The sequence below is a fragment of the Pseudomassariella vexata genome (genome assembly GCF_002105095.1).
Source record: "Pseudomassariella vexata strain CBS 129021 chromosome Unknown BCR38scaffold_9, whole genome shotgun sequence".
Classification (NCBI taxonomy): Eukaryota; Fungi; Ascomycota; class Sordariomycetes; order Amphisphaeriales; family Pseudomassariaceae; genus Pseudomassariella; species Pseudomassariella vexata.
In genome coordinates, this window is record NW_024467964.1 from 1,615,186 (window position 1) to 1,630,893 (window position 15,708).

The 15,708-nt window shown below is 50.8% G+C and overlaps 6 protein-coding genes across 6 annotated transcripts; 2 read left to right on the top strand and 4 right to left on the bottom strand.

Moving 5' to 3' along the window:
- Window positions 1-117: 117 nt before the first annotated feature.
- Window positions 118-2,495, bottom strand: BCR38DRAFT_241269 (cytochrome P450). The gene is made up of 4 exons (XM_040854390.1): window positions 2,471-2,495; window positions 1,864-2,417; window positions 1,278-1,727; window positions 118-1,219 (listed from the first exon to the last, which is right to left on the bottom strand). Exons 2-4 carry the CDS (start codon window positions 2,154-2,156, stop codon window positions 271-273), a joined length of 1,692 nt encoding a protein of 563 aa, XP_040714337.1. The 5' UTR covers window positions 2,157-2,417; window positions 2,471-2,495; the 3' UTR covers window positions 118-270.
- On the bottom strand, window positions 2,376-4,886 carry BCR38DRAFT_241264 (uncharacterized protein). Its single transcript, XM_040854389.1, has 2 exons — window positions 2,605-4,886; window positions 2,376-2,417 (listed from the first exon to the last, which is right to left on the bottom strand). Exon 1 carries the CDS (start codon window positions 4,793-4,795, stop codon window positions 2,783-2,785), a length of 2,013 nt encoding a protein of 670 aa, XP_040714338.1. The 5' UTR covers window positions 4,796-4,886; the 3' UTR covers window positions 2,376-2,417; window positions 2,605-2,782.
- A 707-nt stretch (window positions 4,887-5,593) lies between these two features.
- Window positions 5,594-7,249, top strand: BCR38DRAFT_347043 (cytochrome P450; the record flags this gene model as incomplete). Its single annotated transcript, XM_040856302.1, has 2 exons — window positions 5,594-7,061; window positions 7,113-7,249. 2 exons carry the CDS (start codon window positions 5,594-5,596, stop codon window positions 7,247-7,249), a joined length of 1,605 nt encoding a protein of 534 aa, XP_040714339.1.
- A 2,251-nt stretch (window positions 7,250-9,500) lies between these two features.
- Window positions 9,501-11,280, top strand: BCR38DRAFT_438866 (Thiolase, N-terminal domain-containing protein). The gene is made up of 3 exons (XM_040860596.1): window positions 9,501-9,712; window positions 9,836-10,283; window positions 10,360-11,280. The coding sequence occupies exons 1-3, from the start codon at window positions 9,706-9,708 to the stop codon at window positions 11,156-11,158; spliced, it is 1,254 nt and encodes a 417-aa protein (XP_040714340.1). The 5' UTR covers window positions 9,501-9,705; the 3' UTR covers window positions 11,159-11,280.
- A 159-nt stretch (window positions 11,281-11,439) lies between these two features.
- On the bottom strand, window positions 11,440-13,211 carry BCR38DRAFT_241325 (UbiD family decarboxylase). Its single transcript, XM_040854391.1, has 3 exons — window positions 12,811-13,211; window positions 12,010-12,745; window positions 11,440-11,932 (listed from the first exon to the last, which is right to left on the bottom strand). Exons 1-3 carry the CDS (start codon window positions 13,049-13,051, stop codon window positions 11,506-11,508), a joined length of 1,404 nt encoding a protein of 467 aa, XP_040714341.1. The 5' UTR covers window positions 13,052-13,211; the 3' UTR covers window positions 11,440-11,505.
- Window positions 13,212-13,988: 777 nt separating this feature from the next.
- On the bottom strand, window positions 13,989-14,892 carry BCR38DRAFT_346961 (carbonic anhydrase; the record flags this gene model as incomplete). Its single annotated transcript, XM_040856296.1, is given in 3 exon segments — window positions 13,989-14,045; window positions 14,065-14,591; window positions 14,781-14,892. Coding segments are annotated over 3 exon segments (696 nt in total), but the record flags the coding sequence as incomplete, so codon positions are not given.
- Window positions 14,893-15,708: the final 816 nt, after the last annotated feature.

A 15,708-nucleotide genomic window follows, 5' to 3' on the forward strand; every position in this document is an offset into this window, starting at 1 on the left:
ACTCATACAGGGAACTGCATATTTTAGAAAACGGGGACCTGATCATACGGTTGTATTTGACGAAGGGTTAGGAAGCTGTAGGACTATGAACAATCTCAAGTTCAAGCTACTACACATGCGCACGTCATTTAATGTGGGATGAGATTATCGGTGTTGGCTCTTATACCATAAAATGAATGCAGTCATCCCTCTACACAATAATTCTAGTTAGTCCAGGCCCTCCACATAAAACCCCCCCTTCGCCATCCTGCGCACTATTGGGCCGGCGCATCAACACACAAACCTCCATCTAACCGCCTCCCACCCCTCCTTCCTCTTCAACCTCACAGGACACCCCTCTCCGTTCCTCTTAGGCTTCGCCACCGCCTCCCCAAACCTCACCCCCATCATCTCAAGCATCTGAATCTCCTCTCCGCCTCCAAGCGGGCTGACGTGGAACCCAACCACCAATGTCGCCATCAAAGCCATAATCTCATACATGGCAAACTTCCTCCCTGGACAATAGTGTTTCCCCCCACCAAAAGGGATATAACTTGCCTTGCGTAGCTTCTCCCGTTCGCTCTGCGTTTGCGGATCCAGGCCCTTTTGCTCGGGACTGAGGAAATTGTTCGGATTGAAGGAATCGGTGTCGCTTTCCCACACATTATCGAGCCGGTGCATAACGCCGCACGGCATGAGCATGTCGATCCCTTTTTTGACCAGGTACCGGTTCCCTTTACCGTCGGAAATATACGTATCCTGCATGACACGGCGGGTGCCCAGCTGTGCATTACCGATGCGAACAGCCTCCTTGTAGCAAGCCAGCAGGAACGGCGCTTTCTCCTCGAGAGACGAGACGTATATCTGCACCTGGCGCATCCCATTGACGGGCTTGGCTTCTTGTAGAGTGTCGAGAATCTCGAGGCGAATGCGCTCAACCCAGCCTGGACGTTGGTACACATTCAGCACGAGCCAAAGCAGCGTCGGGATAGCGTTCTGCATTGACACCAGTGCGAGTGAGATTTCGATCTGGCCAATCTGACGCGCTGAGAAGCCATGACGGCGCAAGGTCTCTGCTCGGTACGCCGCGATGGCGGCGATGTCAGGATCCTTGTCGTTTCCGGCCGTATACCAATCGACCACGGCCGCCTGGAGACGGGCACGAGCCTGAAGGGTTTTGGGATGGGTGAGCCAGGGAAAGGGGCTGATCATCAGGGTTGGCGTATGCGTGTCAAATTGCCTTTTTCATATTTCAGCAAAATAGTTTCGAAATGGGAGAGTAAGCATAAGAAACTCACCATAGGTCGTCAAACATGGTTGGGATGGTGTCGAAGGGGTTGGCTTTCTTACCATACAGCGCCTTGGTGGTAGCTGCCGACAATAAATTGCGCAGCCAGATCCAGAAGTCGGGAATTTCAAGGCCGTCATTCCCAAGTGGGAACGCGTTGAGTTGGGCTGCAACATCCTCCAGGACGGCCCGGTTTGTGCGCAACAAGTTTCCGCCGCTCAAGCCCCCGTGGATGGCCTTTGTCATGTCCGCGTTCGTCGTGGTGCCCTTACTCTCATCCCTGATGATGGCCATAGTCGCCTCGTCAAGACCCAACAGCTTCTGAGCAAAGTCGACTACAAAGGGGTCAAAGGAGAGATCCTTTCCCCTCAGGGCCGACTGAATTAGAGGCGGCGACGTAGCGATGTAAATCTTGCCGTTTAGCACAGGCAATGTATAGATTGGTGGCGAGTTTCGCTTGCTGTTGTGCCAAATTAGTTTGCTGGGACACTCTCGGCCCTTTCAATGGACTTGAAGTGATAATACGCAGGGAACAAATGGAGATTCAGATCTCCATGTTTCCCATACCCGAGCTAGACGCGAGAGTAGATACTCACTGGAGCTTTTGGAAATAACTTTGCTGCCCAAGCATCATTCCGACTAGATGACCAATCAGAGGAAAACGAGGCTTCAATAGCGGCGGCTCTTGAGGGTCGACCTTAGCGGTGAAGAACTGATCCAGGAGGAAGAGAGCCACGATGGACGCCAGGACTATTGTCGAGATCTTGCCTGCCCCGGTTGTCATCATCGTCTCCAACACGCCTCCTGCGATGCTCGCAGCATCCGCCTTATTTCCAAGGCCAGAGCCTGCTATAACCGCATGGCTTGGAGCTAATACGATAGAATCCATTTCGACCCTCAAGATCGCCGGTATAAAGTCAGACAGTCGTTTTTGCCCGTTTCAAACTCTCAGGGAATTGACAAAGAATACAGCGGGCACCCTGTATATATCTTCGAACCGATTCCTTACACAAAATCTCCCTGCTACGTTCTCTGAGCCCAAAATGTTCGACTTTGAGGATGACCGGATGTCAGCCCAAAGAACGGCGATTAGCTGAATACTGCAACCTAGGAGATGAGCTGCTGGTTTAGCTTCAATTGAGACATAGCCCTGCGCGGCTAGCTGTCAGCGCTTGCACAAGACCACTCTAGCTGTAACACCACCTGCAGAATCTGTCAAATGCCACAAATGGCACATCATAATAGCTATTAGATCACTTGTGCATGGGTCGACTATTGACTGGATGGCGTGTGTCGAGCGCCGCTTGCTCGGACGCTTGGAACATGGATGGCAATACTTAGTGCTTAGTGGTAGGAGGGCGGAGCCTGTGCGTTTACTATGTATGTTCCAAGTTCTCCACCCAATCGCTTTCTATACACAGACTGCACCTTTGCCCAGCTGGACTGGCGAGTATCAATCCGAATGCCATCACGAGAAAATTTGCGTCGCCGCAATGGGGTGTTTTCGGCCCCGTCCTACTCAGTTACTGAATGCCGGCAGGTCGAGACGGCGTCGATGAAGTGATCTTCAAACTGTTGGTAGGACTCATCCAGTCTGTGTCGCTTGCGACTCGTAGTTGGAATTCTCTTGAGGAGGAGTGCGGCAATCGGCACCTGAGATCGCATGACAGGCATGCGCGAGCTGTAGCTGATGTCGTCTAACGCCAGTCCGTCTCCCGTCTCAATGATATTGCCTGGGCCTCTTGACTGCTTATACGGCATCCCATGGTGGTTAGAGCCTGGCATCGGTTCATCCATACCTACGTTTCCTGTGAGATTCATCTCCACGAGTTCTCCTGCAAGGCCGGCATACAATGTAGTCGAAATGTCCGAGGGTTTTGCAAGGGAGGAGATGTAGCATGGCTGGGTTCTGTGATTTGTTCGCATAACCCTCAAGTATATATTGGCATTGGGGCGATAGTAGTCGACTGTCGAGAGCGCATGCCAAGTGCATTTCTGGCCACTCACATGGTTGCACTTTCTCCGGTTATCGTATGTTGGGGCGGATACCAGAGTTGGTAGTTTCGGAGCCGGGAAAGGATTGTCATTCCCGCATGGTAAGGAGGCAGTGTAGGTATATCCCTTTGTCCAACGAAAATCGAAGATTTTGATAACGCTTGATCGGGCGCTTCCTCCGATGAACCGCTCGGCGCCATAAGATACCAGGGTACTAATGGGTGTCGTCGGCTCGAAGTGGTCTCCGTAGATGGTATCGATAGCTGAGGGTGTACGGATGTCCTGGAGCCTAACAGTCCCGTCCTCATAGGAACTGAGTAGCACGTTTCCTCCCCCGCCGGGGATAGCGGTCGAATCGATAGGCAATAGACCTCTCGCCGTACTATTTTCCCAATCCTTGAGCGCGTAGGTAGCCGCAGCACGCTTTGAAGGACGCATTTTGGCCGCAGTGTCTACTTCGGTCCCGGTTGGGGTGATCTTCATGATTCGCAGAGGCTGAGCGCTACTAGTCAATCCGATGGCGAGGTCCCCATTGCCCATGAACTTGAGTGAGCGTAGAAACTTGAATGGTGCCGAGCCCTCAGCACGTCTTAGGTCCACAGCTTCGATCGGCTCAATGTTGCGCATCTTCTCCAGCTCCATGGATTCCTTCTCTTCCGGGATCATAGACGTGCTATCAAGTGGGTACAAGAGTACGTTGTCCTTTGTGCTGGTGGCGAGGAGCTTTTGACGATCTCCAGTGTCGAAGGATTGGATCTCAGTTTGCCGCACATGATTCTTAACATTTTCCGACTGCGATGGACGGAAGTTCTGGAGGGTCTGACCAAACCCAGAGGAAGTCAATGATACCAAGCGTAGATCACCACTAGCTCTACCGACCAGAACCCCTATATTTTCTCCCTGCACCTGAGTCTGAGAAGGCCTGAATACGGATATGGAAGTGACATCATCTCGACCACTGGCGAATCCCGCTGTTGAGCCTTCAGAGGTGAACCATTTATCAGATATTATCTCGTTCTTTTTCTTTAGCCGAGTTCGAGTGACAAGATTCTCCCCAGCTCCCCAGACAACGGTTTCTCGTTGTTGTGCTCCGTTGAACTGGGTATGTGCATCAACAACAATTTGGCACGGAACGGTCTGAGAGCCGTGACTATGCATTTGCGCGCGTCTTCGATGTTGTCCACCGGCTGGAATCAGCGGTCCCGTAGGCTTAGGGGCGAAGGTGTCAAAGACGAATGCTCGTTTATCCCAAGCCCGCGACTGCCAAGTCAACGAACGTGCCAAGTCATTCCAGCAAGTCGTAGTGTTTGGCGGGATGCTGAGGCTCCCGAACTGGGTTTTCACGAAGATGCGCCAGCCGTCGGCCTTGACGACTTGCGCGAGGCTTCTACACGTCGAGGCGACACCAGCAAAACTGCGGGCTGTATCGAAGTATGATATGATAATCAGAAGAATATCGAGGGGCAAAGTATTCAGTTTTGTCATCTCTTGGAGACACAGGGACTCCATCTTCCCAACCTCGATATGCGACATTTGTAATCGAAGAGTGAGTTTGGTATATCGATTGGCGGGTTTGTGTCTTAACGGCTGGTTTGGTTGAAGTCTGATTGCTTCGATTTTAGCGGGCTGGATTATTTGTACTCAAGCAGAGACCTTGTAACCAAAGATGCCGACGAAGTTGCGCTTGATCTTAGGAGTCATCTAGTGACAGATTGCATGGGTGAGCTCGAGGAGTCATCGCAAGCAAATGCCGACCAGTGCCTGGCATCATTAACAGCGCGACATACCACCAAAAGCGAACCTATCAATTACTGTTCACCAAGATTTAAGGCGAGTAGAGTCATCAGCCAACGAGTGGAGCTGCAGATCGTGTCAAATCCTTTGTCAGGTTTGCCTGACTCAATTTTTCCCGTCCTTGAAATTGTTGTCACATAACTAAGCAATGGAAGGTGCACCTTCAATATTTTTGACCCAGTTTTCAGCTGTGACCATGTACGCAGATAAAGAGTATTTTGCAAGTACTGCGATGTAAGTAAAGAAGCTATATATGCATTTATCCATCCAATTGACACTGAAACAACCAACTATCTTTTGAACATCAAGTCGCATCACATAACACAAATCTTTCTTATAGATTGTGTAAGAATGAGAATGATGCGATGATGGGAGACGCTAAAGCGTAAGGTACGCAACATATTCTTCGCAACTGCCCTCATTTTGTTTCCTTTGCACCCTCTTGGATACCTCCGTATTTTAACCTTGCCTGCTGGTTGATGAGGTCATTAGTTCCATCACAACTGCAAGGTCAACTTTCATCCCCAATCCTTCATCATGGCAGCAATCAGTGTCTCCGATGTGGCCACGCCGGCCATATCTTTGCTGATATTGGCTTCCCTCTATCGATACGTTCTTTACCCAGTCGTCTTCTCTCCTCTTTCGAAAATACCGAATGCGCACTGGTCGTGCTCAATCTCCCCATTTTGGATATTGTGGGCCAGGTACGAGAGCCGAGAGAACAGGACATTGTATGAAGCTCATGACAAACATGGCCCAATCGTCCGCATTTCGCCCACCGAAATCAGCATCAACAGCATGGAAGGAGTAAAAATTGTGTATCAGGGCGGTTTTGACAAGCATGAGTGGTACGACATCTTCAACAACTATGGAGTTCCATGCATGTTTTCGTCTACGCACGCGAAAGAGCATTCAATTAGGAAACGCATGGTGTCCAACGTCTACTCAAAATCGTACATCCACTCGTCGGCCTCTCTGGCTGCGCAGTCGTATTCCATTCTAAATTCCAGATTTATTCCAACATTGGAACACTCTGTCTTTGACAGCCAGAAGCCTCATGGTATCGACGTTTATTCGTTGTTTTGTGCAACTGCGATGGACTTCATATCCACGTATTGCTTCGGCCTCCGCAACAGCTCCAACTTTATACAGAACAAGTTGTACAGAGACCATTGGCTGAAGCTTTATCAAGTTCGGAAAGGCTATGGGTTCTTTCCGCAGGAACTACCTCGGCTGTCACGGGCTGTCACCTTTATTGGCCTTCATTTGACCCCAACATGGGTTGACGCTGCGAATGATGAGCTAGAGGCCTGGTGCAAGAAGCTGTCCAACTCCGCTGTGTCCTATCTCAAAAAGACCGGCACGGAATCCCAGGACTCAGTGGATGATCCTGTAGTCGTTCGATCATTACTGGCGGGAATAGACAAAGAGGAAAAGACAAACGGGAAAGAGTCGCCCATTTACCCTACTGCCATCCTACAACAAGAACTTTCAGTCGCTTCAGAGGTCATCGACCATGTTCTCGCCGGACAAGAAACCACCGGAGTTACCCTGACTTACTTAACATGGCATCTCTCCCAGTCACTGGACCTGCAGCACGAGCTCCGGAATGAACTACGCTCCTTGGAACCCAACATGAGGTTGGAAGCCGGTAGAGTCAATATTGCAGACTCTAAACAGTTGGACAACCTCCCGATATTACACGCGGTAATCACCGAGACCGTGAGGAAGTATGCCCCGGCTGGCGGCCCAGAACCTCGAATTGCCCCGTCACCATCATCGCGCATCGGACCTTACGAAGTGCCCGGCGGCACCCGCGTGTCCGCTTCCGCATATAATTTGCATCGGGACAAGAAATTCTTCCCGGACCCGGAGAAATGGGACCATGCCCGATGGTTGCAGCAGGATGGCGTGGATGGCGAAAAGAAGACCGAAATCAACCGCCAATTCTGGGGGTTCTCGAGTGGTGGGCGAATGTGTCTTGGTTCAAACTTCGCTATGCATGGTGCGACTGAACTCTCCCATGATCGTTGGATGGCTACTGACGCTATCGCAGAAATGAAACTCATCATCGCCGCCATATACTCCAACTATACCAGCCACATTGTCGACGATGAGGGCATTGAGCCCACTGATGGATATACGGCACACCCTAAAAGTGATCAGCTTTGGTTACGTTTTGAAAAGGTGTAAATTTTTTATGTGCCATTCGTTGGACACTGAAAATGTGACAACTCTGTATATAACGGCTTAGAAATACAAATGAGTCAAGTTATTAGTGGCCCTACACGTGCACAACCGTAGAATACACACGATCCCATCTGTCTCTTCTCCCTTATGTTTGTTTGGCGTCCGTCATGATGACTTTTTTAACAAAGACCGATTTCTCACAAGTGCACCGTTTCGGCCTTGAGCGTCCGTATCCAAGCCTCACATTGCGTCGCATGTTCGCTTGCTTCACAGAAAAATTGGGTTATCATCTTATCATGTGGAATTCATCCTGTTTATTAGCTGTTTTACTACTTTCTAGACACTATATAGCACTCTACGGTAAGATGATGACTCGAAAACACTTCCTCTCTACATCTGGAAATAATTGCCTTCAGGTACTCCATTCGATCTTTCTGGAATGCCGAGTTATGATCATAGAAAATATACTAGAACACACAGGCATAACGTTGTTTATTCCACTGAAAGAAACCGGTATCATGTTGCTAATTCTACTGAGAGAACCTGGTATAACGCTGCTTATTCCACTGGAACGAACTGCCGTGGTTTTTGCTTGCTAAGGTCCCGCTTCTTCTCAGTCCCCAAGAGCTTTCAGCATCTGAGGCGAAGCGACTCCATTTCCATCAATAGCCGTCTCCCATGCACCTATCGCCCGTGAAATCTTGGTCTACTGGCCCGCATCGGCGACTACACACGTGGCGGGCGTTAGTTTTCGAGCAACCTAGTAGGACTGTGCCGATGGGGTTAGCCATGTGCTGCTGCAAAAGTTGGGATTCGCCTGTCCATTGGGCCCAAGGTAACATCAAGATCGAATTGTCGTAGATCCTTGTCGACCCCGTTAGTGCCAGCAACCTGCCGAATTATGTCGACGCCATCATAGTATTTATTAGCTGGTATATTCCGCTTCTCATCCAGCTCGGCCTCAAGCAACTCCTTTCCCGGATAATCTGGACTGGGTTGGTAAAATATGAGACTGAAGTATTTGTGAAAATTTGACTTACTGCGAGGTAGTGCCGAGCATTCAACTCCAGTCCGACGAATTGTGCCGCTTTATGGGTCTAATTAGGCATCGACCAAATAAGCTGAACTAACTAAAGTTTTGTGCGTCAGCTTTTGATTTGTGGGCTGGTGGCGGTGAGTCCGTCTATGGCTTCTTCTCTCTTGTTGTTTGTTGCGATCATCCACAGTTTCGCGAAATGAGCGCGGCTCGGAATATTCTGGCTCGACAGACATATTGTGCAGATGAATGTAGTTGAATTTACGGGTTTCACTTGAGAGGAAGTAGACGGGAAAATTACGTTGTAAGATTTTTACAGCTCGCATTGTGCCAACGAATTTAGAACGACACTGACGTAGCTATTTTGGCTGATTTGCAAATATCACCAACATAGGGGGTAGACGAAGAAAACGAGCCACCAACACGAGGTGTTGGGTTCAACACTCAGGCTCCACATCTTCACAGAGACAGCGCGATTCCCAAAAAATTAAAATAACACATAAATAAAGCCAGGCCGGTTATTTACTTAAGTATGCAGAAAGGTCTCTGAGGATGGAAAGAGAATTGATGATTAGCTGGTATGAGAAGTCGAGTTTGAGACGGCCGTAATTTCCAGCGACGGTGATATTGGGCTCCCAACAAGGAGACTAATGGATACTAAACATGAACTACTTGGGAGTTTAATAAGAGCACTTCAGAATGCTTAGAATTTATCCTCGAGGTTTTCATGTATAGTTTGGACATGAGAATTCAAGTAGCTGGTAGCCTAGGCATGATATCGACCAGTTACTCCCGACCTACCCGGGAGCGCCCCTGAGTTTGAAGCGACTCCAGCAGCTCCTAGGTTAGTAGCTCGCTCTCGCTCTCAATGGGAGCGGTCAAATCCCACCGTCGACAAATACCGGCTTTTGCGGCTCCATCATGTGCGCAACCATTGGACATATCTTAGCGGCGTGCTTCTCTTCCCCAGATTTCAAAGTCTGTCTCCAGATTTCGGCACGCACATGCCGTTCGCAATGGGACATCCAAATTCTCCAGGTGGATTTGATGAGTGAACTTTCGCTGACAAATCGTACATCAGAATGGAGATTTCCATAATCCTAACTATGGGTTTGTAGCGTAATACAAACCTTTCGAAGTGATCTTGTGACAGCGTTTCGCTACACCAGATGCGGTCTGGCATGTGATTGCGACGCTAGCTCGGCGAGCTTCTGACATCAGCTACAGGGATGTGGCAACTAGGGTGATGAGAACTTCCGAGGCACATCTCTGATACAATGATAGCGCAAGTGGCTTTGACCAACGATTGTTCATTGCCCTCACATACCAATTCTTCCATTTATACAAGTTGGCACTTCTCCATCTCTTCATTCTCTTGAAACATCTTCTGTGTTATTTGCAAAGTGAGACGAAATCAGACATCATGGGTGGTAAGTGATCCGATCAATGTTCCTCCTTTCAATAGCTGCTCGCAGCCGTCCCTACCGGCGTGAGAAGCATGTGGTAGACAACGAGACGGGCTGAGACTCAACGCTGACACTCAACCTCCACAGCCCTCGACCGACTCCAGCAAATCTCCGGCCAGATCACTGGCGCCAAATCGGCCAAAGATCGCTTACTGATCAAATCCCCCGACGACATCGTCGTGACAGCCTGCCTCCGCACCGCCTTCACCAAAGGCGGCAAGGGCGGGTTCAAAGATACGCACGCCGCAGACCTGATGGCAGGCGCTCTCCAAGGCATCATTTCGCGATCCGGCATCGACCCTGCCCTCGTCGAGGACGTCTGCGTGGGCACGGTACTGGCCCCCGGTGGTGGCGCGACCGAGATGCGGGCGGCGGCGCTGGTGGCCGGGTTCCCCGAGTCAACGGCGGTGCGCACGTTGAACCGGCAGTGCTCGTCGGGTCTGCAGGCATGTGTCGATGTTGCGAATCAGATTCGCGCGGGGATGATTGAGGTCGGCATTGGGGCCGGGGTGGAGAGTATGAGTTTGAACTACGGGTGCGTATATCCTCCCCATCGTTAAACCTACTTGAGCACATAACAAAGCTGATTGGAGATACGTACGGTCCAATAGTCCTGCTGCTGTATCCGAGTTTTCCGAACTCCTCGAATCCGTCCCCGAAGCTGCTAACTGCAAAGTGCCTATGGGCGTGCTCTCCGAAGACATGGCCAAAGACCGCAATATTCCTCGCGCCGCGCAGGATTCCTTCGCTGCGTCGTCGTATCAGAAAGCAGCCAAGGCCCAGGAGGCCGGGCTCTTCAACGAGGAAATCCACCCCCTGACAGTTAAGTTCGAAGACCCGAAGAGCGGTGAGACCAAGAGCATCACCGTGTCCAAGGATGACGGCGTGCGCCCCGGTACAACAGCCGAGTCTCTAGGCAAAATGAAGGGCGCCTTTGCGCAAGGGGGTTCCATTCATGCTGGCAACGCGTCGCAAATTTCCGACGGCGCCGCGGCGGTCCTGATGATGAAGCGGTCGACAGCTGAGCGGCTAGGACAGACCATCCTGGGTAAATACGTAGCCGCCAGCATTGTGGGCGTCAAGCCTCTGCTCATGGGCGTCGGACCCTGGAAGGCGATCCCCAAGGTTTTCGAGCTCACGGGCATTACCAAGGATGACGTGGATATCTTTGAGATTAACGAAGCATTTGCGAGTCAGTGCTTGTGGTGCGCCAATGAGCTAGGATTGCCGATGGAGAAAATTAACCCGAAGGGAGGTGCGATTGCATTTGGGCATCCGCTGGGGTGCACGGGGGCGAGGCAAGTATCGACGTTGTTGTATGAGTTGAAGAGACGGGGAGAGAAGGTCGGAGTTACTAGCATGTGCATAGGTACCGGCATGGGCATGGCTGCTGTATGGGTTGCTGAGTAAGAGGCCTTGTAGGGGTGAGATGCACAGAGCTACCCGACTGGCCTGCCGTGAACTTAGCATCATGACATCAATCCATACACTTATAATTGATCAATCTATTCCTTTTTATGGTCACACAATGCACTGATGGACTGGGAAACATCCGTGGTTTATTCTTAAGCTCTGGCAGTCCAGTAGTGATGACCAATGGCTTGTTTCATCAAAGTAACCCATAGGTATCATTCTCAGAACAACGCTCCCTATCGTATTATACCCCTCTAATTTCGCAACTCCTCAAGCTCAACTTCCTTCCTCTCAAGACAATATAGTACTCAGAAGACAGGCGCCAAAGGAGAAAGATCCTCACACTACGAGAAATTCTCAATATAACTCCCTACCCCCTTCTCCCTGGCCAAATTCACTACATCCATACCAACCACCAGATCCATCAACCCTAAACCAACACTTTTATAGATGACGTTCCCGCTCGTGAGCCACTTGCTCAGATGGTCCTCGCGGCGCTCCTTGGACCGGTCTACCGACCCCGTGCTCGACGTCCGTCGCTTGCGGAAGAAGTTGCTGCCAGTATGGCTCGGGCTCCGCCGCGGCGGTGATGGGGTCGGTGGGTTATTGCCGTTTTCAGAGCCGAAGACGGCCGAGAGGGCTGGACTTCCTGGTGTTAAGTCTAGTTTCTCCATATCAGAGGATATTTCGGTTGAGGTGCGTGAGTACGTAGAGTCGTGTTCATCCCTTAGGGCCAGCCGGGCCTTTTGTATCATGACCAGTTCGCCCAATCTGGGTTTTTGGGTTAGCTCCCGCTGCTTCAAGTGTTAAGTTATCTTGGAGCGTAGGGGGAGGGTAAACAAACTTACTCAACCAGCTGCCGGGGTTCCAACCCAGCTTCAATAATCTCACCTGCTTCTTTCATGGCCCCATCCAGGGTATCCACCACTACCACGCCCCCCTCAGTAGCATGTTTGTGAAAGTGCGCATGCCCATGCGGCGGCCTCGTGGCCTGCTCGAGTAACGCCGTAGGCAGCTCCTTCATCTCGGGCGTATAACTCCCAATGGCTACGATAAGCCTGCCCTTACGCCTCCCCTCATGGCTCGTAAGCAACCTAGCGTCAAACAGCGGCTCCGTACTCGGCGTACAGCAGTATATCACGTCCGCAGCGCGGATATGCTCCTTCTGCAATCTGCCGAACTCGCCGTATCCAGGCGTTAAGATGCTAAACTCGCAGGCCTCCCATCCTTCGCGCCTTTTTGTATCGGGCGCCACGGCGTAGAATTTCTTGAGAATGAATTTGGCGTTGTCAGAGAACTGCCGGTTGATAATGTTAACAGTGCGGATCGTGGAACCCCGTAGCATGAGCGCTAGGCGGATATGCCAGTACGCTTGTAGACCCGACCCGAAGACTGTCAGGGTGCGGACGACGGCGCGCTTGGTGAGCAGGCATGTTGACGCCAGGGCGGTGCGGAAGGCGGTCAGGGTCTTTGCGTGGAGGAACCCGACGGGTGCGCCGTGCTTCGAGAAGAGGGTAAGAGAGCCCGTGGGCGAAACCGAGGGCGCTTCGGGGTCCTCGAGTTGGGGCTTGGATATTGTTACGACTTGGGCATTGTTAGCTACTTGCCTGACGAGGAGAAGACATTGCGACAAAACAAGAAACACTTACCTTTCACTCCATGGCCATTTGGGCTCATTGAGGGCATGAACAACGTCGTCGCATTGGTGAGGTTGGAATGGACCGTCGTGCGGTCGGGCTGGTGGATCTGGCCCTCCTCAATCGATTGCGTCCCCGTCGAGTACTCATGCAACGCGCATCTGAGCGATTGTTGAAATCTATCTACCTCATCATGAGTGAGGGACTCAAAGAGATTTCTGATATCCTCGTCTGACAGAATCGCCAACGACATGGCTTCGTTCTCTTCTTCAGTTGTTCCGGTTTCGGTGATGGTTGTCTGTGGTGGGTGAGTACTTAAATGGGTACTGGCGCGGTAAGGACGTTGTTGAAAATAGTTGCGATGACGACAACTATACGATTGATGAAATTAGATAGCAACTTGTCTATGCACACCTCATAGCCCACGACTTTTGCCTACCCTTTGGGCTGTTAAATAATGCCGAGCCTTTCTTTATCCTCAAGTGCTGATGCCGGCCAGCCGACGAGCATCCTCGAACAGATTCTTCGCGGCTAGAGTGATCGGCCACTTGATCCAAGGCTCATCGCACGTAATCAATCAAAAAAAGAGATATACATCACCTGCCCGCAGCTGTTGTGTATCTTGGCATTCGGTAGACTGCGTTCACGTCCAAGTGAGCGTTGCTTGGCTTCCATCAAGATGGTGAAAGTCAGAAGATACCCCTGGAGTGCCCCGCCATTGACGTTAATAGAGGGGTCGCTTGCAGGGTAGCGGAGTCGGTTTGGTACTTGTGACCTGTTGCAATACAGCACCAAGAGATTTCTGGGATCCAACAGAAGCCTTGATGAACTTTTCAAGATCTAGAGCTGTTGGCATGGCTTGATGTAAGGAGCGAATCAACGAATCACATAATTCCATGCAGCGGTGGCCCTGTATAGCCTGCATATATCTTGGACTGTTGTATACCCCTAAATCAACAAAGACTATTACTGTACGCCTGTGGTTTGGCCACCTGCAACTCCAACACCTCGCTGTTCTCCGCGCTTTTCCATACTAACGCATGTAGCCTGACTGAAATACTCCGTGTGCACCCTTTGGAGGTTTTCCTTTTCTTGAGCACTTAAACCTGATAACACCATGCCGAGTCTTCCATTATAAACCTCACTGGTAGACATTCCCAGTAAACTCCAATCCGAGCCGCCAAACCCATCTAACGGGCTTCCATTCTGGCGCCATCGGCCCTGAAAACAAGTGCGCCATGTCGCCCCTTAATAAACCTCATTGACGGCCGCATTCCCACCGAGGCCGGTTCTCATCTTTGGCTTGGGATTCCCAGTACCAAAACCAAGGTCATTGATCTTACCCGAAGCAATGTCAAATAGCGTACCATGGACCTGTAATCCGCGATCCCGAATGTGTTCCTGAATCGTCGCATTGGCCATGAGGACTTTAACCCCCGCCTCGACATTAAGCTCTGCGATGCGAACCGCACGGGCCTTCTCATCCTTGATGTCGTCCAGCTCTGACTGGTTCGCCATGCGGATGACTTTAAGGGGCGTGAGCCAGATGTCCAATACGCCGCCAAGAGGCGTATTGCCTAGAGCGGCCACCGCGCCGCCGCCGCAGCACGAGTGACCGCAGAGCACGACGTGTTGGACTTTCAGAAAGGCGACGGCATATTCAATGACGGCGGTAGTGTTGATATCCGTCGGCGAAACGATGTTGGCGATGTTGCGGTGCACGAAGACGTCGCCGGGTTGCAGGCCTAGGATCGTGGTCTCAGGACATCGCGAGTCGGAGCAGCCTATCCAAACTTTAACGTGGCGGCAGACACCATGTTAGTCTACTTTTTCTGTACGTAATTATAGCTCGTCGGGTTTTCAAGATTCATCCCAAATCCTTGAACCGCAGAACTGGATTAATCTACTAGTAACCTGGTGTCTGTAGTAACCCCTTGGGGCTTGGGGCTTGGGGTAAAGTGAGGTAAAGTGGAAAAACTTACGGATTGAAGGTGATTGCCCAGCGGCCAATCTTTCAAAAAAGGCCGGGTTCTGATGGCGCTTGTAGCCAGCCCAGGCCTCGTTTGAGCTTAACGCATAGGTAAAAGGATCTTCTGCGCGTTGTTGTCATTGTCAGCCTGCATACTCTTCCAAATGTTCTAACCGCATTGACCACCTTTTTGCATGCACCCCCATTTTGCAGGGTCTAACTGAATCAACCTAAATACTTCGTCCATATTATTTATATACAGAACATACTTAATTTAAGTGTCCGAAGACTTAGATATATTCTTTCGAGCCCTCTTTTTAGGAGGGACCCTTCCTTCGAGAAAAGTATCAATTTCTAACTGCTTATCCGGTAAAATAGGCCGTGTTCGCTTATTTCGCTTGTCCTGGGCTGTTCGGATCGCTGATAAGTTAACGAATACTTTATTCGGGTCTGGCTCGACGGGCTGGCGTATATCTGGAGCGTATTTATCTAGTTCTGTATATAGTTGCTCGTTTTCGATACGTAATTTGGCATTCTCGGCGGCCTGGAGTGTAAGGGCCTTGCCTACTAGGGTACGAATCCTACGAGATACCCCGCCCTCGGCTTTCTCTATCGACTGTAGTTGGCTAGATAGTTGCTGCGCTTTCTGAGGAGTAAAAGCAACTAAAGGTGGTGATATATGAGGCGGAGGATCTGGTGTATGAGGCTCCGGAGGATCACAAGATACGTCGACTAGTCCTTCGGAGCCTAGGGGCCATATACCAGTCTTCCGCCAGCCAGAAAGTCTCGGATCTTGGTCGAATCGGACGCTCTAACTCGGCTAGCATCTACGACGCGCCTAATTTTGGTACGTATCTGTGGATGGCGGCCAACGAAGTGATCCACCCAGTGTTGGCCGAGTGTATTGTTATCCCCTTGAGCAAGGAGGATTTCGGCAGCGA